General features: G+C 45.7%; 1 protein-coding gene across 3 annotated transcripts in view; it reads left to right on the forward strand.

The window, feature by feature from the left end:
- The window catches only part of Tspan9 (tetraspanin 9), a 198,098-nt gene that overhangs the window by 19,868 nt on the left and 150,891 nt on the right, over nt 1–27,339 (forward strand). Inside the window, exons 3-4 of one of the 3 annotated variants that reach the window (XM_076854033.1) lie at nt 3,891–3,969; nt 4,303–4,384. The exons of 1 other annotated variant lie outside the window; for it this stretch is intronic. In XM_076854033.1, the coding sequence (XP_076710148.1) occupies nt 4,369–4,384 (16 nt within the window). In that variant the 5' untranslated portion in view covers nt 3,891–3,969; nt 4,303–4,368. The remainder of the gene's footprint in view (nt 1–3,890; nt 3,970–4,302; nt 4,385–27,339) is intronic. One more of the 3 variants, XM_076854034.1, reaches the window with a different exon arrangement.

Genomic DNA, 27,339 nt, shown 5'->3' on the forward strand with positions numbered 1-27,339 from the left:
CCCTTGCAATCTCCTATCCCCAACTGGTGTGTGCCCACACGCACGCGTGCACATACACACACACACACATTCAGAGAACACACTGGCAATGTGCTTCTTACTTTTGTTTTAATGAACTACACATACCCTCCTCCTTATCTAAGCAGGTGTCTTCTCAGTGCCTTGCAGACTAGCTGCTGCCACCCCCGGCTGGTGTCCATGCTTTTCTCTATCTTTGCAGCAGCAGCCTGACTGGCACCCCATTGATCTTGGCTGGTCCCAAAGTGCCTTGTTCCATTGTCTCCACTGCCTGGACACATAGTGCCTTTGAGAGAGGGAGGACTCTGGTTAGCTCATTGCTTTCCCACCTCCTCGCCGTCCCCATGGCCTGGGAGCCTCCTAGTGAAGCCTTGCGACTTGGCATCCTTGCTCCAGCCACAGCAGAGCTCAGGAACATCACCCGAATGGAGCTTCTGCTCTGGACCTGCTCCTTTGCTTGTTTCTCTGGCTTGCTTCTTTCTTGGGGGCCTCAAGGACTGGAGGCTCCCAAGCGGAGTCACCCCCAGGTCTAGGACGGTGAGTCACACACTCTGGGGAGGGGGTGGTCCAGTGAGTGGTGGTGCTCCAGAGGCTCTTCATGCACCTGCTCTTTTCCAGTTTTTAAGATGGCTGAGGGGAGCTGCAGTTGGATCCCCTGCAGCCGGGAGGTGCGAGTCTGCAGCTCTGTGGCTGGAGGAGGGGCCTGGAGGTCAACCTCTGGATGGAGTGTCATGTGCCAAGGGACCTTCTCAGCGGAGCTTTGTCTTATGCTTCCCCTGAGTAGTTGCCAGCCTGTCTGTGGAAGGAACTTTTGCTGGGTGACTTTTCTATCTCAGCTGTCTGTTAGGGGGATCCCTGGCACTTGCCTACCCCACTCATTCTCTCTGCAGTTGTCTCCTGAGCTGCATTCCGGTGGGCTCTGGGGCAAGGGATGTGCAGAAAGCAGGCCTGAGGTGAGAGAGCTGCCCAGGTAGCAGGTGCCTGGCTATACTGCCAGGGGTCTTGGGCTCTTGCCACCCTTCTTGTTGTACAGCTCCGCATTCTTTCAGGTTGGCCTAGCCAGGCACCATCAGGGATGTGGAGGAACACTCTTGAACTTGGGACTTGGGACTCTGTGGTCTCTTAGCCTTGGCCACCAGACAAGTTTGACATGAGCAAAAGCTTGGTTTCTTTCTCTGCATACTGGGAAGAAGGCTTCTGGGAGGGGGACAGAAGGGAGGGCTCCCCCAGGGGTCAGGCCTGCTGACTTCCCAGGGAAGCTTGCAGTATCCTGAAGACAGTGGACTTGGTACGTTCCTCAACAAGGGCTTCAAACTCTGTAGATGAGAGTCCTGTTCCCCAAAGAGGAGAAGGCCATGTTATTTGAGGGATGGGTCTGAATGTTTGTGGGCTCACAAAGTCAGCGCCATTGGCAAGGGAGCAACAAGAGAAGGGGTCTGCCTGTGTTTGCTACTGCACACCCAGTGTCTAGGAAGGCTTCTGCCAGCTGCTATTTGTTGATTGAATAAATGAGACCCAGAGAGGGAGTCCTAGCATCTGGGTGACTGGGACAGTGCCCCACTTCACCAATCCACATTTTGAATGAGAAAGGCAAGTTCAGCAGTGAAGCTGTGCGCCCAAGGCCACGTACCACTGCGGGGAGAACCTGTCTTAGAACCCAGTGTTTCTACTTCTACTGTTCAGCTTGTTCCATCAGAAGGTGTCAAGATAGTTGGGCGAGGTGGTGCATGCTTGTAATCCAGCAACTTGGGAGGATTACAAATTTGAGTCTAGCTTGGACAATTTAGTGAGACCCTATCTCAAAAAAAAAAAAAAAAAAAAGGCTGGGGATATGGCTTAGTGGTAGAGTACCCTTGAGTTCAACTCCTGGTACCAAAAAATTTAAAAAGAAAAAAAAAGGTGTCAAGACAATAATAAAGACAGTGGGTATAATATTATAGCTAATATTGACCATGTGTTCTGTTTTTTTTTTTTTTTTTTTGCAATGCTGAGGTTCGAACCTAGGGCCTCATGCTCATGCATGCTCAGCAAGTGCTTTGCCCCTGAGCTAAATCTCTAGCCCTGGCCTACTTTTTTTAAGATTAATTTTTTTTCCCAGTGTTGGACATTGAACCCAGGGCTTTGATCAAGCTAATAAGCAAGTGCGGTACAACCGAGCCACACCCCAGCCCTTTCCCTGCTTCTTGAAATGCATTCACTGAAAAGAGGTTTCCTGAAGTCGTTCTTCACTCCCCTCGACTGTCTTCACCAGTTCCTTAGTGTCTGCACCAGAAAACACCTGGCTTGGGGTGACTAAACAGCCGTCCCTCACTCTGGAGTTGGTTCCAGGACCCCCCTGAGGACACTAAACTCTGGCACAGCATTTGCATACGGTCTCTGCCCACCGTCCTGTGTATTTTGAATCATCTCCATATTGTTTAGGGAATAATATCAAGAAGAAAAGACTGTACTTGTTCAGTACAGAAGCAGGTTTATTTTCCCCAAAATTTTTGTTCATGCTTGCCTGAATCCTCAGATGTACAATCCATGGGTGTGGAGGGCTGATATTGTCACTATTTTTGTCAGTCTTCTCCATGGTAGCTATTGTCTGCATGCTGTTTGAGGTCAACTCATGTTTTATTCAGGACTTTTAACCAATTATCTTTCTGTTCTCTTCGTGGCTGTCTATATGGGATCTGCTTATTCATGCTTCCAAGCAAACATTTGTTGGAACACTTACATTGTGCAGGAGGTCCTGGGCACAGGATTCAGTAGTAGATAGGATACAGTGTGCCCATCTAGGGACCGTCCTGACTCGGCAGGATTCCCCAAGGCAGTGGATCTCCTGTAGTATCCTCTTAGCACTCTGGCTCCCAGCTGGGTACCAAGGTTGGGGCCTGGGAGAAAGAATTGGGGATTGTCCATTTTTCTAGGGCTTTCCACCAGGCCAAGCACCAAAGCATATTCCTAGATAACCTCTTACTATTGCTGCCTCTTGACTGTGACCTTGAGTGCCGAGGATGAGGCCTGTTTTTGATATTGCAGGCAACTTATTAGTGGGAAAGTGGGGCTTAAGACTTGTTTCTAAAAACAAAAAGACTTGTTTCCAGTGCCAGCCTCTGCTTGGTCCACTCTAGGTGTCCTAAGACTCATTCCTTTCCACAAATGTTCAAGGGGTTCCTCTGGACCAGGCATTGTCCAGGCTCTGGGGAGGCAGGACAGAAAAGTCCCTGCCCTCAAGAGCTTTTATTTTGGTAGAGGAGTGAGATGATAAGCAATTAAAATCTGTAGTTTATTGGATGGTGACAGATGCTATGGAGAGAAGTAAAACAGGGAAGTGGGGGAGGATGGGGCACTGGCAGGGATTGTGAAAGGCCTTACTCAGGAGGGGACATTGAAGGAGAGGTAGAAGAAGGAAATAGCGGAGGAAGGTGCATTCCAGGGCAGAGAGACCAGGAGATGCACAGGCCTTGAGGTAGGTGCCTGTAAATTGTTCAGGACAGGTCCAGCTTTAGTGAAGAGACCTGGGGAAGGTCACGGGGCTCAGATCACATGGGGCCTTGAAAGCCAGCTGAAGGGTGGTAGCTTTTATGGAGGGAAAAATTGGCGCCTTTGGAGGAATTTGAGCAAAGGAGTGACAGAGTTACCTTGTATTTCAAAAGGGTCACTGTGAGGACTGGGGACGGAGCTCCATGAGCACTTGCCTAGCAGGTGTGAGGCCTGGCCTGGATTCCACTGGAGCTGCGGTGGTGGGTGGGGAGGGCCAGGTCACCATGCCGCTATGTAATAGTGACTGTTTGCTGCCAAGTGCTTGTTGTGTGTCCGGCATGGTGCAGAGTCTCTATGTGTGCGTCTCATTTAATCCTCACAACTCTTATCTCTTTTTTAATTAGGAGGAAGCCGAGGTTCAAGAAATCAAATTTTTTATCCAGGAACACGAGTAAAAGGTGGTGGAGCTGGCTGTCAGCGCAGGTCAGTCTGATGCCGAAGTTCATGCTGTGGACTATTGCTCATATTTTCAGGGACAGAGGGACTGATTGTTGAGAAGAGCAGTGAACAAATATCTGGGTGTGATGGTCAGGCCGCCTCTGAGTCTGTTGTTTGGCTACTCTCAGGTGTTCAGCTGGTCACCCAGGAGGGAGGTGAGGGACAGGCCCCCTCCTTTAACTTGCTTGTTTGGTAGAAGGAAGAGCAGATTGTTTCCAGATTAGGGGAGGCTGCTTGGGGAGTGGAGTTTGTGCCCCGTCTGTGGACAGCAGCCTCTCTGGCCCGTGAGGACCCCGTGTCTTGTGTTTGGCTCCTCAGACAAGCCTGCTACTGAGAGACCCCTGCTTCCTGCTACCGACTTGGGCTCAGTGCCCCGGCAGGCAGATGGAGACCTCTGCAGGTGAGCCCTACCCTCCCTGGGGACGGCAGCTCCCCCAATTCTGAGGAAAGTCTGGGCTGAAATGCTCTATATTTTGTCTCCCCCCTTTCTTCCAAGTTATTCAAATCACTTTCAGAATGTCATTCCGTAATCCTTGTATTTATCACTCCCTAAAGAAGGAAGGAGGGTTTTTCTTTGTCTTAAAAAAAAAAAAAAAAAAAAGCTACAGTTTGGGGAAGGGGAGTGGGAAAAAATAAATGAAAAAAAATGCTACAGGGTGGAAAAATTGAGGTCAGAGAGTGAGGCTGAGAATAGAGCAACCCAGGAGCGCTCTCGGGTAGAGAGAACCCAGGAGCACAGGCAGGTGGGGCAGAGGTAAGCGGAGTAGGAAGCTGGGCTTCTAGATTTAGGGTTGTTCCTTTTATATTAACTATGCGCTTTGGCTTCTGAGTCTGGGCAAGTGATCTTTCTTGCCTGCCCTCCTTACTCAGCGACTGTCTCAGTGTGGCCCTAGGGCCCAGGGTCTGCTCTGTGTGTACCTATACACACACACACACACACTCTCTCTCTCTCTTTCTCTCCCGCCTCCCCCTTTCTCTCTCTCTCTTTCTCTGTCTTTCTCTACACACACACACTTCGTGCTCACATACACCCTCATGACCTCATACTTGTTTCCGCTCTCACGCACACATTTATCTGTACCATGCACATGTGTTCTTCACACACATCTGCTCACACGCCCTCACTGGCTTCTACCCTTACCCCACATACACACACCTGATGTGCACACTCTTGTGTAAGGCTTGTTATGTGTCTGCTTTCACTGTGGCTGTCACACATGCTTAAGTGTGTACCTAGTTCACCTGTGCATATGCCCTCCCAAGCCCACAGTGAGATATCTAGGGTGCATATGTCAGAGATAGGCACCAGCAGCTGGTGGTTGCCTGACTGGGCATGAGAGTTTCCGATGACAATGGAGCCCTGCAAGTATTGGGCCCCACCCCGTGCCTCAGTTTACCCCTGTTGTGTAATAAAGAGAGAGAACTTTGAGAGACTAAGGACCCAGAGAGACACACAGGTGGCTCACTATTCTGAGCTGTTCAGACTGGGAGGTGCTGTCTGCCTGAAATGTCAAGTGTGTCTGTGCTGTGAGCAGAGAAGGGAACTAGTGGTGGGAGGAGGGAGAGTTTTCAGAAGCGAGCAGGCCGCGCCTCCCACAGGGCTCCCTGCCTGGCCCTGCTTCTCCAGCTGCAGCCAGTGTGTTCCCAACCAAGAATATATGCCACCGGCAAAGCCCAGCCTGTGGCTGCAGAGGCTGGGCCTGGCAGAGAGGGCGTGGTGATCAGCAGGGCGGAAGGCACCATTCTAGGAAGAAAAGGGTCCTCCTCAGCTGCTCAGGTCCCCCTGGGTTACCAGCCACAGAGGCAAAGCAAACAGGCCCTTGACTGCTTCTATTTCAGAAACCTCACTGCCATCGCTGCTGCTACTGCAGAGCACGAAATCATCCCTGGTCTGTGGAAATCCAATTAGACTTGCGCCGCTGGAGGCCCCTCCGTGGGGAGAGCAGAGGGAGGTGCGAGGGGAGGGGAGTCTCCCTCTACAAAGCTGCCTCCATAAATTTGAGTTAAGGGTGGTGCAAGGGCCAGACCATTATTCATCCACGACTGTCCTTCCTGACCTCAAGATCCAGCCAGTGAAAATCTGCATGAAAACCCGAGGTTGGCTACACGGGGTTCAAGGGGTAGGGGGCAACCTGAAGACTTAGATTGTATTCCCAGTGTGTTTGACCTTCACCCATTCTCTGGTCCTGTGATCTTTCAGAGCCTTAAATCTCTGGCTTTTCTGGGTGGGGGTGGGGAGAGTGGGACCAGGTACAGTGAACCCTCTGTTCCAGCCCAGTGGCCATATTTCAAGTGCCCTTCTTCCAGAGCCTCTGCATCCTCTCGTTATGTCCGGCTTCCCATCTCTGTACAGGGCACTGGTTTCATGGTGGCCTGCACCTAGTTGCTTCCAGGCTGCTCTGGGGACCTTTAGGACACATCCACAGCCAGCCTTTTGCCTCAGTATCCCCATGCTTCATACTCAGATAGGTTGTAGTTTATTTATTGTATATTACCTTGTTCCATAAAGGATATTAAAGTGAACCCAGATACTCATAATGTCACCAGTGCTACTTGAGCATGGCTTCATGCTTTCCTGGCTTCAGTTGCAGATGTTGACTGGGACTTTTGTCTGTGGTCAGCAAACCCATGGATTGTGATGGGTCCCTGAGCCTTGGCACCTATTCCTGCTGCCTGCACCCACACTGTCTGTACCATCTTTGCTTATTCTTGAAGATTCTGTTTACACACCTCCTCCCTGCACTTAGCGTCCTTGTCATGTGAAATTCCATGGCACCTCTTGCTGGAGGCACTGAGCTGAGTAAGACCTAGTCTCTCCCCTGGAGTCTAGTGGTATAGACAGGGAGTCATCTTTCATTTGCAGCCTGCTGTGACAGATGTGCCACAGGGGCAAAGTACTACATAATCGGTACTCTTAATGCTTGTAAACGTTGCAAATCTGAAAAAAGAACTCTCGGCATTCACATTTTATTGATATTCTGGCTTGGTAAGAGATCTAAGCCGGGGATTGGCGTGTGTATGCACATGTGTGCAAAGCGTTGTTTACTTTTCATGTAAAGGTTGCTGTCTAGAAGTCTATCGCCATTCCCATTTCACTCCTTTCTAGGTAGCCTGGTCTTCCCTCTCTGGATTCTCTAGCGTCCGATGTGAAAGTCTCTGTCTCTGGTATTCTGAAATGTCACACATGACATGCCTTTGTGTGGCTCAGTTTTCACCCCATGTGTTGGGTGTCCTGTGGACCTGTCTGTTCAGTCTTGGAGCACACATTATGTTTAGTTCTGGGCGATTTTATGGAATTCCTTCATTGATAATTTACGCCCTCCATTTTCTCCTCTCCTTTGGAATGTCTAGAATTTGTATATTAAATCTCCTGGATCGGCTCTATAGTTTTATGATATTTTCTATTTTCTTTTCTTTGAGTTTTCCCCCCACCTTTGTCTTCCTGCTTTCTGCTGAGGTTTTCATTCTAGTTATCCTATTTTTAATTCTAAGAGATTTTGTTGTCTGAATCTTCTTCTTTTATAGCAGCCTGTTTTGGTTTCATGGATACAATATCATCTCCTGTGTCTCTGAGGATATTAATGGTAGCTTATTTTTGGAAGGAAGGATTCATCCTGATTGTTTCCTATAACACATGTGTGTGTGTTTCCTGTCTTTCCTGTGACAAGCTTTCTTCAGTCTAGTGATCCTAGGAAGTCTGCTAGCATTTGAATGAAGCTTGAAAAAGGTGACTGAAGGAGGGTGTAATGGCACACACCTGTAATCCCGACTACTCAGGAGGCAAAGGCAGGAGGATTTCGAGTTTGAGGCCAGTCTGGGCAACTTAGTGAGACCCTATCTCTCAAAAAACAAAAAAAACAAAACAAAAAAAAGGCTAGGGATGTAGCTTAGTGGTGGAATGCCCCTGGGTTTAATCCCCAGCACCACACACACAAATAAAGGTGAATTGAAGCTGTGTGTGTGTGTGTTGTGGGGTGCCCAGACAGACAGTGTGTGTGTGTGTATGGGTGTGTGTGGGGGCAGACAGATAGTGTGTGTGTGAGAGTGAGAGAAAGAGAGAGAGAGGGGCAGACAGACAGGGTGCGTGTGAGGGGTGGGGGGAGGAAGACAGAGGACCCAGGCCTCATGTAGGGTTTCTGGTGGTTTGTTCATTTATGAACTTAGCAAGTTAGTACTGCAGATTGCTGAGATTCCCTAGAGAAGACTCTCCTAATCTAACTGGAAGGTCTAAGACAGACTCCCTGTGCCCAGAAGCTTAATGGAAGAAGCGGGCCAGGGTCTCAGCTTCCGCATGTCAACTTAACCCTGTGTCCAGTTTCCTTAGTCCACAGACTTGCTTTGCCCTGTCCATAGAAAAAGGCTACTTCCTCGTCTGATGATGGATGGAGGAGGGACATTCACTGGCTGAGGGAAGTGGGGACAGAGGATGAGCGATGGATGGATGGTTTTATTTAGTCCTATTTTTTTAAAATATTTTTTTTTTAGTTGTAGATGGACACAATACCTTTATTTTGTTTATTTTTATGTGGTGCCAGGATTGAACCCAGTGCCTCATGCATGCTTGGCAAGTGCTCAACCATTGAGCCACAACCCCAGCCCTATTTAGTCCTATTTTTACAGCAGACTTTTAATCTGCCTCCTGTTTGCAGTGCCCCCTGATGCTAAGCCTTTGGGGGTTTCAGAGTGCTGATGGATTAGGACTCAGCTTTGTGTCACTTACCATTCATCCTTCTGCCCTCCAGTCTCCAAAATCATGTTACTGTCATCAACCCTTCTGCTTTTTTTTCTTTTTTTTTTAAATCATGGGTTTTTGCCTTAAAAAGTCTCTTTGCTCTCAACTTTGTGAGGTGTCGGGTGGGAGCAGAGCTCTCTCACGTGCGTTCTCTCAGAGACCAGCGTTGGCCAGAACATACTTGGGGCATTTAGTTGTCCTCACTTGTTGTTTTTAATAGACCACTGGATGGTTTTCATCAGCCTTTGTGGGCAAGGAATGAAAGCTCATTTAGCTATGTATGTGCATTACAAGGATCCCCATGCCTGGAACCATGCAGGTTCTATCCAAGGTCCCAGTAATTGCTGGCAGAATGAGGGAACGAACAAATGAATGAATCACAAACAGATTTGGAAACAAAAATGTCAATACAAGTACACGTCAAGGAGGTTCAAACTCTGCCCTTGGATGCGGGCCGGTGGCTTATGTAACTCTGAACCTGTTAAATACGAGACTATTGGACATTGTTTCTGACTAGTGGTGGGGACACTATTAACCTTATCCTCATCCTGGCTTGTTTTCTCTGGCTATAGTACATACGTGTTATTGCTATTTTTGTTGTTGTTGTTGTTGTCGTTGCTGGGGTCAGGTGCCTTACCACTGAGCTATACCCCCAGCCCAATTGCTTGTAATTTTTATAAAGAATGAAATGAATAAAAATAAAGCATCAACACAGGCATAAGTTACTCCTTGTATAGCCTTTCACAGTTCCTCTGTCACCTTACACCCTAGTTTCTTGCTCTGTAAAATGAATGGTTGGATCAGATGCTCCTCAGGCGTCTGCTATTGTCCTTGTTTGTTGGTGTTGTGATAATGTTGGCTTCTGTAGAAAAACCTGCCCCATCTCCACTTTCTTGGGCCTAGGATGACTTTCTTGCATTCTCTGCTCATCAGAATCCTTTTTTTTGTTGTTATTAAAATGTATTTTTTTATATTTTTATTTTATTTATTTATTTATTTATTTTTTTATGTGGGGCCGAGGATAGAACCCACTGCCTCACCCATGCTAGGCAAGTGCTCTATCACTGAGCTACAGCCCTAGCCCCTCATTAGAATCTCTTACTCCTTTAGAACCTACTCTGAAATCCCACTCCTTCATGAACATGCTGATTGCTCCAATAGATGCTGGCCCCCTTTCTCCAGCTTCTTTGGACAACTTTATTTTGCAGCTAGATATAGAGGAAGGAGCATGGACCCTGAGGTCTGATATTGCCGAGTTGGGTTTTTAATTCTGTCATTTACTTCTTGTTTGACTTTGGATAACTTACTAAGAATCTCTTAGCTTCAGTTTCTTTATCTGTCTACAAGGAATTTGTAATAAAAGTTATTTTATAGAACTTTATGAGAATTAAATGAGATATACACTGTCATAGCATCTGTGGGGATTGTTTCCAGAACCTCTGCAGATACCAAATCCATGGGTGCTCCAGTCCCTTATATAAGGGCCTGTGCATATACTCCTGTATACTTTAATCATCCCTAGATTTCCTAGAGTACCTGATACAATATAAATAATTGCAATACTATATTGTCTAGGGAATAATGACAAGAAAATGTCCGCACATGCTCAGTACAGTCATGATCTTTCTTTTTTTCTGACTAGTTTTGGTTCATTGTTGGTTGAATCCTCAGATGCAAAACCTGTAGATGTGGAAGACCCACACAACACAAGAAGATGATAATAACAATAATCTGTGTTCCTTACCTTTTAACCCACAAAGTAGGCACTTTCATTATATTTGTTCACAGATGAGGGGTTTGAGCAGGAAGTAACTTGTTCAAGGTTGCAAACCAAGGATATTTAGCCTTTACCTTTCTTTAGGTGTTTTGTGTTTGCATTTATTCTATGAATATTTATTGAGAGATGACTCTGTGTCAGGTCATGCTGAGAATACAGCAGTGAGCAAAATGAAGCTTCTACTATTAATATTATATATTAAATTTGTATTCCAGTAAAAGAGTCAAGGAAAAAGGAGGTACATGTCCATCAGATGGAGGCAAGTGTGATGGGGCAGGGCAGGGCGTAGGGCATGCAGGAGCATATGGAAAGAGTATGTGGTGGGAGGGGCGCTTCCCCCAGTAAATCACACCTGATGGAGACCTCCAGAGATGGAGGGAACCGTCCTGGGGGTATCTGGTGCATTAGCTTTCCGTCACTGTCAAAATACCTGAGATAAATCAACTTCTAAGGACAAAAGGTTGACTTTGGCTCATGATTTCAGAGGTTTCAGTCTGTGGTCTATTGGTTCCCTTGCTTTTGGGCCTGTGGTGAGGCTGCACATCATGATGGGGAACACTTGATGGAGCAAAAGCTGCTCTACTCATGATGGCTGGAGAAGGTGCGGGGGAGGGGAGATAGATAGAAAGATAGGTAGATAGATAGATAGATAGATAGATAGATAGATATCATCTCAAGGGCATGCCCCCAGTGATCCAGCTTCCTTCCACTGGGTTCCTACTTCCTGGAGGTCATTGTGTCTCCAGTAGTGCCACAGACTGAGGACCAAGCCTCTAACACGTGGGCCTTTGGAAGACACTCTGGGGAATCACATTCTAGGCCTTGGCAATGGCAAATGCACTTATGTTTGAGTCGCAGGACCCAAGTCTAGCTGGGGTGTGAGACCATTGTGAGAACTTGGGGTTTTATTTTTAAGTTACTGTTTCCTTTTTGAAGTCTGAAGTTTGCATTTTTTTTTTTTTTTTGGTACCGAGTATTGAACTCAGGGTACTTGGCTACTGAGCCACAACCCCAGCCCCTATATTATATTTTATTTAGAGTCAGGGTCTCACTGAGTTGTTTAGTGCCTCACTGTTGCTGAGGCTGACTTTGAATTCGTGATCCTCCTGCCTGAGTCTCCTGCCAAGCCTCTGGGATTATAGGTATGTGTCACTGTGCCTGGCCAAAGGTCGCATCTTTTTCTAATTTTGTGTCGTGTATGAACTGGATAAAGAAAGTGATGGACACTTTGTTGGGTAATCAATACATATTTTTCAGTTGATAAATTCTCCCACCTTCTATCTTCCCAGGTCACCTGGCATAGGGTTGTATACAACTTTCAGGTGGCTCTCAGCCCCCTGCCACATTCTCCAGGACCTTAGCCTGGCAGGGGAAATAGTGCCAGCTGCTGTGAAAGCTTTGTGTGAAGGCCTTGGTGACCTTCTTGTGGCTCTTGGGTGGGCCACTTCTCTCTCTCCTCAGTGCCTTTGAAAATGTGGCTCCCTCCCACTCCTTCTGGTGCCCAGGTCTTGGTTGGTGCACTCAGAGGCTGGAGGGTTTTTCCTGCATGGCCGCATTTGTTTCCATTGATGTACCCTCACTGTGTGGTCCTCAGGCCCCCATCGTCTTCCTCGTTGGTCATTAACTCCTTGAGGACAGAGACCCTACTGTTCCTCCTCACTCTTCCCCTCTGCTACACTCTAATCTCTAGCACAGAGGTTGGCAAATCTTGTCTGCAAAGGACCCGATTGTAAATATCTTAGGCTTGGCAGACCATATGGGCTCTGTTGCCGTCTCTCAGTGCTGCCCTTGGAGCACAAAAGTGGCCATAGAGAATACATAGATGAATAAGCATGGCTGTGTTCCAGTAATATTTATTTATGGACATTGAAATTTGAATTTCATATAATTTCCACATGCCATAAAATATTATTCTGTTTTTTTTTTTAGTCTTGTAAAATATAAACATCATTCTTGGCTTGCAGGCCATATGAAAATTGGCAGCAGGTTGGATTTGACGCATGACTGCTGACCCCTGAGGTGAGGCAGTGCATGGCTTATAACATGTTTTTAATAAATATTTGTTGAGTGACACTGGCAAGAAGTAGTGAGCTGCTGCTTCCCCTAATTAACTCCGTAATTTTTGCCCTTTATCAGATTCCCTGTAATCTGTTAAAATTAATGAAGAAGGCCAACTGGTTCACTTTATTGAGGTGTAATTCACTACCATAAAATCAGCCCATTTAAAGCATACAATTCAGTGGTTTTTAGCATATTCTCAGTTTTGTGAGCATCATCACTGTCGACTTGAGAACGCTTTCATCACCACCAAAAGAAATCCTATTAGCAGTCACTCTGTCCTCTCCTCAATTTGTCTTTCCATCCTAGCCCTAGATAACCATCAGTGTACTCTCTGTCTCTATAGATATTTCTCTTTTGGACATTTTGTATCTGTGGGGTCCTGCAAGTTGTGGTCTTTTGTGACTGATTTTTTACTTAGCATAATGTTTTCAGAATTTTCATCTATGTTGTAGAATGTACCATCAGAATTTCTTTCCTTCTTAAGGACAAATAATGTTCCATTGAATGGATATACCACATTATTGTTTATGCCATTCATTCACTGGTTGACTGATCTTTGAATTGTTGCCATCTTTTGACTTATATTTATAATTTTCATTTTTTTTGTGGCACTGGGTATTTTTTAATCTTTTTATTTGTTTTCATTAGTTATATATGACAGTAGAATGCATTTATGCACTTTGATATAGCACACATAGATGGGATAATTCATCATTTTTCTGAGTGTACATGTTGCAGAATCATGTTGGTCATGCAGTTACATATATACATAGAGTAATAATGTCTGTTTCATTCTACTATCTTTCCTATCCCACATTCCCTCCTCTCCCCTTCCATCACTTCCCTCTATCTAATCTAAGGTAACACTATTCTTCCCTAGTGTCCCCCGCCTTATTGTGAATTAGCATTCTCATATTTGAGAAAACATTCAGCCTTTGGTTTTGTGGGATTGGCTTATTTCACTTAGCATGATATTCTCCAACTCCAACCATTTACTGGCAAATTTCATAATTTTACTCTTCTTTAAAGCTGAGTAATATTCCATTGAGTATATATACCACATTTTCTTATCCATTCATCTATTGAGGGACACCTCAATTGGTTCCATAGTCTAGCTATTGTGAATCGAGCTACTGTAAACATTCATGTGGCTGTGTCACTATAGTAAGCTGATTTTAACAAATACATGCAAAAGTGTTCAACATCTCTAGCAATTAGAGAAATGCAAATCAAAACTACTCTAAGATTTCATCTCACTCCAGTCAGAATGGCAATCATCAAGAATACAGGCAACAATAAATGTTGGTGAGGATGTGGTAAAAAAGATACACTCATACATTGTGGGTGGGACTGCAAATTAGTGAAACTACTATGGAAAGTAGTATGGAGATTCCTCAGAAAATTGGGAATGGATGGAATTTGACCCAGCTATTTTTATTTTTTGAGTAACCCTTTTCACTGTCTTTTTGATTGTTCAACCAGTTCTTAAATGGACAAATTTCTGATTGAACGTGACTATTTAGATAAAAGTTTTGCTATTTTCTTTCCTAAAAATAATGCATATTTATTTTTTTATTTTTTTTTTAAAGAGAGAGAGAGAGAGAGAGAGAGAGAGAGAGAGAGAGAGAATTTTTTAATATTTATTTTTCAGTTTTCGGCGGACACAACATCTTTGTTTGTATGTGGTGCTGAGGATCGAACCCAGGCCGCATGCATGCTGGGCCAGCACGCTACCGCTTGAGCCACATCCCCAGCCCCAATAATGCTTATTTATTAGGGTATATTTGGAAAACAAAATTTGTTTTCTGCTAGTGATGTCCTGGTTGCATTTGGTTACAGTCAGTTCTTTCTTTCTTCTTCTTATTATTATATTGAGATGGGATCTCTGTATGTTTAATCCAGGCTGGTCTCAAACTCCTGGGCTCGTGATCCTCCCCAGTAGCTGGGACTACTGGCACACGCCACTACATCTAGTTGCAAGCCAACATCTTAACAGGCCTCTGAAGACCCAGGCAGTAGCCCCAGTGAGGTACAGTAGATCAGGATGCAGGTCCTGGTGGCTCAAATTTGGGTTCATAAACCAGCTCTGTGGCTTGATATTGGCAATCTGCTTCTCTATTCATCCAACAGGAATTTTGGGGTACTTACATGTGACAGATGTGTACCTGTTTGGCTGGCTTATGGCTGTGCAGGGCTGAGCATAATGCCAGCTCCTGGTAAGCGCTTAGTAAGTGGTAATACTGAAGAGCGATAGACAACCCTACCCCCTGCAGTCCCCAGCTCCTCAGGGCTTGAGACAGACTCAGAGGAGTAAGGGTCCTCTAGCTCATCTTCTCTCCTTGTCCCTGGTACTGGGTTCCATTCTGGAGCCAGGCTCTGCTGGGATGCTGCTGCTGGTGGGAACTGGCCCCTGTTGCTGGGCAGCTCTGGTTTTCGGCTCTTCCTTTTGGAGCCATGCTTTCTTTGGCCATGCCTCTCCAGCAGGGCCTGGGAGAGCCAGCCGGCCCCCTGGTGCACATGACAACCCTGCGAGCATTTGACAACAGTTCCCCACCCGCCTCCTCTCCAGATCCCTCAGCTGTCTCTTAGATAACTTCATTTCTAGACCTGTCGTTCCTGTTGCCACCTTTGGACAAGCTCCAGTTTGTTCTTGGTTGTTCCTGGCCTTGACCTAGAGGTGGCTTTGAGGGGTGGGATGACATCCTGATGGTGGTATATGCACACCAAGTGCCAGGATGAGTTGTAAGCCTTTGGGGTGACAAACCTTCACTTTACTAGCAGGATGAAAATTGTGTGAGCAGGAAAGAACTTTGTTCTGAATTATGACAAAAATACCAGCTAAGGCTGTCCAGTGTCCCCACTCCTCCCATTTCCAAGCTCAGTTAGGGGAGTGGGGGCTGCCCAGCCCGCCTTCCCGATGTGCGTTGCAAACACAGCTCACCCTGCTGGAAGGGCTTTGAGTTTTCCCCACTGTCACTTCCCATCCTGATAGGGCAGAGCTGTTGTTATGTTTTCTTGGGCTCCGTTTCATTAGCTGCTGGAGGGAGATTGTGACAAGCAGCCCATTAATAAAAGCACTTTAACAGAAACAGAACAAGAGGAGTCGGTTTGATCATTTGTCTGGTTTTGTATCCTAGGGCCTCTCTCCTATTGGTGGGAGAAATCCAAGTGTGTTTAGCAATCCCTCATCTGCTGCCCATGGGGTAAAAACTTTGTAGTTTTATAACCAGGAAGAGTCCAGAAATCCAGACCAGGCGCAGCACTTCCCTGCGGCAGGCCACAGCGGAGGAGCACAGTTTAGGGCATTTCCTACCTCCTCGGGCCAGCTTTTGAAAACCCATGCCTAATGTTATTTTAACTGTGTTCTGGGATGATTTACATAACTTTATTCTTCTGTGGTTAGTTACTCATTCAGAAATTCCCCTGTCCATCTGTTCTTCTGGGACTCTGAGTCAGTGGGAACAGAGTATCCCCTTTGATTGGGGCCTGGTGACCTCCTGCTGTCCTCATTGCTGCCTGGAGCCCAAGGCCAGCAGCATTTGTCTGCCTCCCTAACCCCAGCACCTGCTGGCCAGATTCCTGCAGTTGGAGGAAGCACCTTGGGAGGCAGTCGCCCCAGGTTCCAGAGCCTATAGGCCTGAGAGTTTGTTTGCAGGCTGTGGTCTCATGGCTTGGGAAGACAGGACGGTGGCCCGGAGGTGGAGGAGGCTTGTATGGTGTGAGGCAGCATAGACAGTGGTCAATACCACACACCTGGTCGAGATCCTGACTCGGCCATTCCCCAGTCATGCGACCTTGGGCAAATTAGATACCTCCCCCCTTTTTTTTTTGGTACCAGGGATTGAACTCAGGGGCACTCAACCACTAAGCCACATCCCAAGCCCTATTTTGTATTTTATTTAGAGACAGGGTCTCACTGAGTTGCTTAGCACCTCACTTTTGCTGAGGCTGGCTTTGAACTCGAGTTCCTCCTGCCTCTACCTCCCAAGCCACTGGGATTATAGGCATGTGCCAATGCACCTGGACCCTTTTCTTATCTATAAAGTGGGGATAATAAAGAACTTATTTCACAGGGTATTCATATATTATTGGGTGAGTTTGTGAAGCATCTGGACCTGGCCTGGAATAGGGAAAACACTATGTAGCTGTCAGTTGGTGGTAATGAGGAGGGGGAAAAGGAGGAGGAGGAAGAGGAGGAGGGGGAAGAGGAGGAGGAGGAGGATCATCTGTCTTTCCTATTGGATTACCTTCCTCTGCCTTTTTTTTTTTGGAACTTATTACAAACACGGGAAAGCTTCTGTGTGGGCTCTGCCCTACTGCATCTGCAGCCCTTAGATTCCTTAGCCCTCTTAGATCACCTCTGCCCAGCGAATCACCACCCAGCCACTGTGTGAGAACCAGCCTTAGGCTGATTACCGGCTGGCAGTGGATGGCCTTATTTCCCTGCTTCAGTCTCCTCATCTGTAACCTATAGAAAACATTTACCTTCTGCTTCCCTCCTCCTTTCCTCCTGATTCCTTCAAAAACTTGAATAGGGTCAGGTGACATCTACTAATAAGCATGGCAGGCAGGTTACAAAGCCAGGCAGAACTTGGATGGGCAGCATGGGGGAGTTGTGAGCTGAGGGCCTGGGGAACTGGTCTTCCTGTTGGGGAGAACCCTGGGTCAGATGAAAATGGAGCTCAACACTGCCCTGGGGCTACCTGGAGCTAAGACAGCCATTTTGGTTGTACTCCCCACTGTGAACGGGGACTGGGATGTTTGGTTAGAAAATCAGTCCATAAATGAATATTCCTCAAGCTGAATAAGGTGCTATGCGTAGTCCTTAGGATGCTTATACAGTGGCAAAGGGCCGTTGAAGTATCAGCCAGAAAGTCTCACTGATGCGAATAACCAGCAGTTAATGCCTTACCTTGTATGTGTCAGGTGCCAGGGCACCTCTTTCATAAACGAGGGGCAAGGCTCAGAGTTCATTAACTCCGCCAGCTAGGAGTTAGGGTATGCAGATCTGGGGCGTTTCCTAGTCTGTGTTCTTTGCAGGAGGGGAGGGGACCTGATCTGGAGGCCTGGAAGGCCTGCGGGAGCTCCCTGTCACTCCCTGCCTTCCCAGTGTTTTGCTGTGAAATCCTCTCACTTGACCACATGGTGTGTGTGTGTGTGTGTGTGTGTGTGTGTGTGTGTGTTTTCCCATCAGCCTGCTGACTCCCTGTGGGAGTGCACGCCCCTCCTCTTTGTAGCCTTTCTCTCTCCCTTCTTTCAGCTTCCTCCTGCAGTGAGAGCCCAGAGAGAAACCTGTGCCAAAAGGTGTGGTGACCTTGGGCTTTTGTTAGTGTGGAATTTCTGAGAGCTTCTGGGGGGAGGGCGTGAGGTGTGTGACACATTCTTTGCTGTGGTGTTGGAAGTGTTCTTAGTTGAAAGGATGAAACGGGGAAGTGCTGCCTTGGAGAGGGCGCAGGCTGGCAGCCAGCGGCCAGGGAGTCTGGTGTCTGTCTGCATTAACTGGCTGTGTGACCTTGGGCATGTCTACTCCTTTATGGGCCCTGCTCCTCACTGTAAAGCAAGGGGTTTGTACCAGATGGTCCCTAAGGTCCTTTTGGCCGTAAAAGTCCTAAGACTTGAATTGCTTTCCTCGGGAAGTGTGATGCCTGGGCTCATTTGTTCTTCCTTTCCCTGGCTGCCTCTTTCCAGCTAACATTTGCTTTCCAGCTGGTGTTAATTGGTAAGCTTTAATGTATGCTTTGAACCAACAGGAGGAATTCCGAGGCCATAACTCCAGATCCTGTCAATCAAGGTTTGCAAAGTCTAGTACCTACAAAAGCCAGGTGGGATGTCTCTGAGTAAGAACAAGTTCAAACAGGAACCCTGGGGCCAGGAGCCAGGCCTGGCCAGGGCACAACCTTGAGGTGCTCGTTCACCTCAGGAAATGTAGCTCAGTGCTTTAGGACCTGGCTGGCTAACCCACAGGACCTGTCCCAGGGAGTGCTGATGACACCTGCCCTGAGGCAGAAACCCGCAGGCCAGCAGGGCCTCATTGCTCATGCCTGGGTTCCTTGGCCTGCCCAGGACACAGCCTTTCTTCCCAGCCTACTCTCAGCTCCCCCAGCTACCCAGCCCACACTCTGGCTCCAGGCACAAATCATGTCCCTTCTGGCCTTCCCTGTCCCCTCTTTATCTTTTATACCTGTTGATGTCACTGCACCTCTCATGCCCAGCCTGCCTTTTACCACTCCACCCAGACTGAGATAGGGCAGGAGAGTGAGCTTGGCACAGGGTGCAGCCCTAGAACACACTCAGTATAAATCAGAATGTGGGGGTGAGAGGGGAGCCACTCAGTCAGATCACATGAACTGAGCCCCCATCACCTCGTGGATGCTGCAGGAGGGGCAAAAATGTGTGCACGACACATTCCTGGGGGAAACCGGAGGTGGCCATGACAGTTGGAAGACCAGCCCTCGTGAGGAACACCTGCCCAGTGACAGGTGATATTTCCATTCTGTATTGGGAAGAGGTGGGAGTCAGCGGACCTGGGTCCTGCCAAGGCTCTTGCCAATGGCTTTTTTGCAAATCATGTTTCAGGACCCCTGAGTCCAAGTTTCCTTTTTGGAGAATGGAAGGTTAGGGTGGGTCTTCCTGAAGTCCCTTTCATCTCTCCCAAGTTAATAGTTGCCATTTATCAAGTGCCTTCTGTGTGTCAAGCCGTGTGAAGTGCTGGACAAGCCTAATGCTACCTGATCCTCCCAACATGAGGCTCTGTTATTTGCTCTCATTGCACAGGTGAGGAGCCTAAGGTTTAGAACTTAGGTTTCTGTCTCTTAGCCCTTAGGTCTGATCTTGGGTCTTAGGTCCTATCCAGGTCACTGATATATTCTGTTCTGGCCCAACTAATGCTGCTGTGTTTTAGAGCCCACATTTAAATGCTGGAAAGATTTTTTTTTTTTTCACAAAAATAGGGATTTGGGCTGTGGAAAGTTGGAAGGAAACTGAACTACACAGTACAGTACACTGTACTGCCCCACAGCAACAGTTGGCTGGATCTGAGTCTCAGCCTCCACCATCGTGTGGGGGGGCCTGTGGACTTTCCTGGTCCTTCAGTCTTTATACCTTGTGGGGAATGTGTGCTTGTACCCAGGTGGCCTCGCAAGCTTGTATTTTCTACCTGGCTCCTGTAGGTACTAGACTTTGCAAACCTTAATTGACAGATGTGATGGCACTTACACTCTATCAGTGACACAGCTACTGAGTGTTATAGGCAGGACTAGGCTTGGTTCTGCCTGACGTGAACCCTGAACCACCCTGCTGCTTTTTTGAGTTGGTCCTAAATCTCAGCAAGAATTTTTGGGTGCTCCATCTGAGCATCGAGAGCCAAGTCAAATTTATATACATTTATACATCCAGAGAGCTGTGCACCTCAGTTCTGTCCAATATACTGTGGCAGTGAGGAGGTCAGAAGCTTGCTCTTGTTTTCAGTCTAGAGAAAAGATTATCTCCTTGCTATGGGGTCCGTCCTTTCCAAATGAATTTAATGTAATTGTTTTCTTGTCTACTGCCTATTTTCTTTTATCTTGGTTTCTATTTACTGGAATCCAGGAAACCCACCTCCCTTCTAGGAAAGTCACCAAAATGCCACGCAAAGAGCTTGTGTCTCTCCAGGCAAATGGAAATGGGCAATAGGGTTTGTCTTCAAATTGTGGATGCATCAGGGGTGGGCAGGGGTCCCTGGAGGACAGGCAGACAGGATGCTGGGCCTCCCAAACAGGGAGGGGATCTGGTGGAGGCCAAAGTTTCCTGCACTTGCTGTTGGTCTGTCCAGCTGCTTCCTGCTGATAGAGAGGGTGGACAATGCTGCAGTGACTCAACTCCAGGATCGTCGGTGAACAATAGCAGATTTGGCCGGGGTCAGCCAGGGAGTGCTGACAGTACCAGTCACCTGTTTGCTCCTTGTGGGGAGGAGCCCATGGCACCTTGAACTACCTTCCTGCATGTTCTCCATGTTCTGGTTGGGCTGCTTTCTGGCTGTTTCTGTTTGGTTTCCCTGTAGCTTGTTCTCACCCCTCCTTTGTGCACAGCTGACCCAGAGCTTCCGTGACTCCACGCTGACCAGCTGCCTGCCTACTGTCCCAGAACCAGCTTTGCCAGCCCTCCCTTGCCCTGGGTCTGAGGTTCAGGGGGTTTGGCATGGTACTTGAAGGTTCTGAGTCTCTCCACAGGCATCCAGGGCTGGATGAGTGTCAGATGAGAGAGACAGCTGTGAGTCTTTAATCTCCTCCAGTGGTAGAGGATTAAACAATTTTTTGGTGGGTTTGTTGTTATGTATTATGATTTTTTTTCTTCATAAGAAGCTATCATTTATTGTGTATTTTCTAGGTTCCTGACGTGGTTACTAAGTACATACATTATCTAACTTAAGCCTTCCAGTAACTCTTAGAAGGAGGTATTGTTACCCCTATTTTATGGATGAGAAAGCTGAAGCATAAGAGAGTAAGGAGCCACACCTATAATCCCAGAAACTGGGAAGACTGAGGCAGGAGGATCTCAAGTTCAAGGCCAGCGTGGGCAATTTAGTGATACTCTGTCTCAAAAAAATAAAAACGGGCAGGAGATATAGCTCAGTGGTAAAGGGTCCTGGTTTAAACGCCAGGATGGCAAAACAGATTAAAAAAAAAGGGGGGGGGTGTGGGGATGGGGGTGGGGAGGTGGTGAGGAGCTTTCACAAGGTCTCAGATCCTGCTTACTTCAAAGTCTTGTGACCTATGACTTCCTAGGGAGGGACACAGGAGAAGGGGGAGTGTGGAAGAATTTAGAACAGTTTGAGGCTGAGTGCAGTGGTAAGCACTTGTGTTCCCAGCTACTTGGGAGGCTGAGATGGGGGAATCTTAAATTCAAGGCAAGTCTGAGCAACTTAGTGAGACCCTGTCTCAAATAAAAACTGTAAAGGACTGGGAATGTCATTCAGTGGCAGAGCACCCCTAGGTTCAGCCACTAGCACTGCACAAAAAAAGGGTGGAAGATGTTAGAAGGGGATGTAGAGGTGAGCAAGCTTCAGCCCCTGTGCCCCCTGATTTACAGCAAGATGGAGGAAACAGGTGTGGTGTTAATGAACTTGACACAAGCTGTGGTACGCTTGGTGTTAACCGTGGAGTTGCCTGATAACTTGGAAGAATATTTTCAGCTGGTAGATCAGCAACCAGCAGAAGACACTTCAGAACAGAAGTGGGGGAATTCTTAGCCCACAGGACTGATTCAGCTGTCAGCATGATTTCAACTGGTCTATGTAGAAAATGCTGAGATGTAGTGCCATTTATGTCTGGAGTTGCAAAAATGCAACATTCCTTAGAAATATTTTTAGTACAATTTTTGGCAGTTTGTATCCAGAGTCCTAGAAATATTCATTCATAATCCTGTTCCTTGTAATTCATACCAAAGAAGTTTTTATATGTCTTCATTGCAGCATTATTTATAATAGTTAAAAATTGTAAGCATACCAAATGTCCAACAGTAGAAAACTAGGTACATAAATTTTGGATACATTAAGTTATAGTTAGATAGACGTAAGACGTTCTAGTATGCTATTGCATGTCAGGTGACTGTAGATAATGGTAATGTATTATATATTTCAAAAAGCCATAAGAAAGAATTTTGAATGTTTTCACTGTAAAGAAATGATAAATGTTTGAGGAGATAGATATGTCTGCCCTGATTTAAACATTACACAATGCATACATGTATCGAAACATCACATGGTACCCCATAAATATGTACAATTTTTGTTTTTATGTATCAGTTAAAAATAAATTTAAATAGTTTTTGAATACATTCATTTGATGGTCTGTTGAGCAGCCTTTTAAAAAAATCACATTCAAAACTTATTTATAATGACTCACAAGAATATTTCTGAAAAATGTTAAGCAAATCCTATAAGATGTAAGCTGTATGTATATACCATAATTCCTAGTTTCTTTTTTTTTTTTTTAGAAAGTGAGGAAGAAAGAGGAACTGCACCAGAAATGCTAATGGCGTTAGTGGTTATTAGTGATTTGTCTTTTATATAATTCCTAAAATTTCTTGAGTGAGTAATAACAGAGAAATCGGGAGTGCCCTGGGAGTCTCAGAGGCCCGAGGGTGTTCAGTGCGTGGCGGCACGTCACCCGGCCTTGTGAAGTGAGGGCCTGAAGCTTTCTTCCTAGAGGTGACAGATGTGTTCAGGGAGGTTCCTTTCCTTCTCCAACACATTCTTCCCCTCCAGCTTTCTCCCTTAATTGGATGTGAATTTACAGCTAAAGGACAATTTTTAAAAAATATGTATTGTTTTTATTGGCTGTGTTTCCCGAACCCTGACAAGAGACATTTTATATTTCTCACTCTAACAGAAAGCCCTAATTTAAGCTCCTCTCCACTCATGTGATCCCAATTGATTTTTCCCCTCTCTGTAGTTCATATGGTCTTTGTCAGATGGAAACATTTTCTGCTCCTGCCTTAAATGGCTCAGTGTAAAGTGACACTGTGTGCCGTGGCCTGTTGGGTAGTACCAAGCTGGCCTGGCTTCCCAGGGAGGATGGGCAAGTGGGACACTGGCTGTTTCACAGCCTTGTGGGGCAGTGAGCTTGAAGCCGACCCTCAAGTGAGCCTGGAGAACACCTGGGATCCTAGCTGCAGAACAACAGCCTGTGTTTTGTGGATTATTGATCAGAGCTTGGCATAGCATCTGGTGCTTAGGGCCCAATTCGTGTTATTTGGATAAATACTGACTGGCCTTTATGACAGTATTCACTCCAAACAACAGACACTTCCTTGGAGTGTTGTATTAAAAAAATAAATAAATAACTAAAAGGAACAAATAAAAAAAAAAAGAAAATAGGTTTTGGCTGGGGTTGTGGTTCAGTGGTAGAGCGCTTGCCTATCATGTCTGAGGCACTGGGTTTTACATATGAAGACATACGAGTATGTGTGTATATATATATGGGGGCATATACATAATAATTATTTTTTGCGGTGCTGGGGATTTAACCCAGGGCTTTGCACATGTTAGGCAAGTGCTCTGCTGCTGAGCCACATCCAGGTGCACAAAGAAAATGGTAGCTGCCAGGTGGGCTGCCCTGTAGTTCCAGCCACTGGGGAGGCTGAGGAAGGAGGATTGCTTGAACTCAGGAGTTCAGGGCCAGCCTGGGAAATATACAAGACCCTGTCTCACAAAATAAAAATAAAAGAGTAGACAGATATGTTTAAATCAGGGCAAACATATCTATAGAGCTTAAGAAAATAGATTTTGGCAGACATGAAGACCAATGGTACAGAATAGAAAAAACAGAGTCAAACCAACATAAATATAGTTATCTCATACTAGTTAAAGGTACCATAAACATACATTATAGAAAAAATAGTTGCTTTAACAAATGGTGCTGGGAAAACTGGAAATTCATATGAAATAAAATGAAATTAGACCCCTAACTCTTACCCTGCACAATACTTAAAGTGGATCAAAGACCTAGGCATACCAGAGACCCTGCACCTGCTAGAAGAAAAAGTAGGCCCAAATCTCTATTGTGTTGGTTTAGGAACCGAATTCCTCAACAAGACTCCTGAAGTGCAAGAATTAAAATTAAGAATCAATTAATAGGATGGTATCAAACTAAAAAGCTTCTTCACAGCAAAGGAAACAATCAAGAACATGAAGAGAGAGCCTACAGAATGGGAGAAAAGCTTTGCCACCTGCATCTCAGATAGAGTATTAATCTCCAGGATATAAAAAGAACTCAAAAAACTTAACACCAAAACAAACAAACAAATAAATAAACAAAAAACAAATAACCCAATCAATAATAGGTAAAGGAACTAAACAGTTACCTAATAGAAGAAGAAATATTATGGGCCAACATATATATGAAAAAATGTTAACATCCTAGAAATTAGAGCAATGCAAATTAAAACTACACTAAGATTCTATCTCATTCCAGTCAGAATGGTAATTATCAAGAGTACAAGTAACAATAAATGTTGGTGAGGATGTGGGGGAAAAGGCACATTCATATATTGCTGGAGGGACTGCAAATTGGTGCAGCCACTCTGGAAAGCAATATGGAGATTCAGAAACTTGGACTGGAACACCATTTGACCCAATTATCCCACTCCTTGGCATATACCCAAAGGACTTAAAATCAGCATACTATAATGACATGGCCACATCAATGTTCATAGCAGCTCAATTCACAATAACTGAGTTGTGGAACCAACCTAGGTGCCCTTCAATAGATGAATGGATAATTCATCAATACAATATTACTCAACCATAAATAAGAATGAAATTATGGCACTTGCCAGTAAATGGATAGAACTAGAGATTATCATGCTATGTGAAATAAGAGTCCCAAAAAACTAAAGGCTGAATATTTTCTCTGATATGCAGATGCTGATGCATAATAGGTGGGGAGGAGTGGAGGTTCACCAGATTGGAGTGGGGGATGGGGGTAGGGAAGGGGGATGGGAATGGGAAAGACGGTAGAGTGAATCAGACAAAACTTTCCTATGTTCATGTATGAATACACAACCAATGAAACTCCACATCATATACAACCACAAGAATGGGAAGTTGTACTTTATGTATGCATGATATGTCAAAATACATTCTACTATAATGTATAACTAAAAGGAACAAATAAAAAAAAAGAAAATAGGTTTTGGGCTGGGGTTGTGGCTTAGTGGTAAAGCGCTTGCCTATCATGTATGAAGCACTGGGTTCAACACTCAGCACCCCATAAAAATAAATAAATAAATGAAGGTATTATGTTCCTCTACAACTAAAAAGATATTAAAAAAACAATAAAGAAATTAGGTTTTGGATTAGAGAGTTTCAGATCCTGGGTGATGAGGATGGTGACTTGTGAGCCTACCTCCTAACTTCCTGGAGCCTCACTGCTCTATAAAATGGGTAGGGTGCCAAAATGAAACCTATATTGTGTTGTAGGGATCAAATGAGCTAGTTCTTTAGCTGTGCGTACATACTAAGGGACCAGTAGCTATCCTACTGATATAAAAATATTTATAAGATTGTTGGAGGAGGGGTCACTCCAGTTCCCTCTGAGCCAGGAATATGGTTCTGTGGTCATTATTTCAGGTGCCCTGAACACCCTCTCTCCTCTAGTTCAGCCAGTTAGATTCCTCAGCCCTCCTTCTGGTTCTCACCTGGTTTCTGTTGAAACTCAGTAGGGAATAAACTTTCAAAGTCCAGAGGGCCTGTTTCCCAGGTATCTTGACGGAGGCCATAGCACAAGACTGAGTACCCATGTTCTCTCAGGAAATACCTTCCTGGCTTTATGATGAGCCAGATGCCACCCACTCCAAGGTTGCCCGGGTTACCACTCTGCGCTCTGTCCATCATTGGATGAGGCAAAGATAAAATGTTCAAGTCCAGCAGATCTTCACCATCACTACCAGCATATTATTTTTCTTTTAAAATTGTTTTTTATTGTTGTGGAATACACATAACACAAAATGTACCACGTTAAGTGCACTGGCCTGTGGAATTAAATGCGTTCACATCATTGTTCAGCTGTCTCTGCCATTCATCTCCAGAGCAGTTCATCTTCCTAAACCGATACTGAGTAGCATCCCCAATCACTTTCATCTCCCACTTCCTTCAACTCCTTGTAATCATTTTTCCTAACTTCTGTCTCTGTGTTTGACTGTTCTAGGTACCTCATGGAAGTGGAATCATACAATGTATCTGGCTTATTTCACTCAGCAAGGATCACTGATGTTGTAGCAAGTGTCAGAATTTTATTTTTATTGCTAAATAATAATCCATTGTGTGTGATACCGGTTTGTTCACCCGTCTGTCCCTCTGTCTGTCCATCCATCCATCCTTGGTCATTGGGTGTGTCTACCTTTTGGCTGTTGTGCACCCTTGTATTTTAGAATTAAAGTCCCACTCTTCTCCTTCCCAGCAGCTCTCCAGTGCCTGACTGTGATAAAAATGATGGATGCTCATCATAACACCTGTGAGCTCACAGGTAGATTCCTGTGCACGGGGGCCATTTGTCCATTTCCCTTATCAGGTTGAAAATGTTCTGAGGCTAACAATTATGTTTAATGATTCTTTTTTTAAATATTTATTTTTTAGTCCTAGTTGGACATATTACCTTTATTTTATTTATTCATTTTTTTATATGGTGCTGAGGATGGAACCCAGGGCCTTGCAGGTGCTAGGCTAGTGCTCTACTGCTGAGCCACAGCCCCAGCCCTGTTTAATGATTCTTTGCCAGATCCTGAGGGTCTGTTTTAGGAAGTGGTCAAGGATCTTGGTTAAAAGTGAGGGATTCTGAGGTCAGACCATGTGGCTCTGCTTCCTGATTCCATTGCATGGTTACTTAATTCTTTGACAATTTGTCCACTTTTTTTTTTTTTTTTTGGTACCGGGGCTTGAACTCAGAAGCACTCAACCACTGAGCCACATCCCCAGCCTTATTTTGTATTTTATTTAGAGACAGGGTCTCACTGAGTTGCTTAGCACCTCACTTTTGCTGAGGCTGGCCTTGAACTCTCAATCCTCCTGCCTCAGCCTCCTGAGCTGCTGGGATTACAGGCGTGCGCCACGGCTCCCTGCATTTGTCCTTTTTTGAAATGGTGGTGTTGGGGGTTAACCCCCTGGTCGGGCAAATGCGATGATCTATGTACGGGTTTACCATATACCCTCAAATACCAGCTTAAGAGAAGGGTAAGACCTCTGCATCCTTTTGGAGTTTGCCTCTTGCATCCTCATTGTTCCCTAGGAAGTGGCTGGAGAATAACATCA

The sequence above is a fragment of the Callospermophilus lateralis genome, chromosome 4 (assembly GCF_048772815.1).
Source record: "Callospermophilus lateralis isolate mCalLat2 chromosome 4, mCalLat2.hap1, whole genome shotgun sequence".
Lineage (NCBI taxonomy): Eukaryota > Metazoa > Chordata > Mammalia > Rodentia > Sciuridae > Callospermophilus > Callospermophilus lateralis.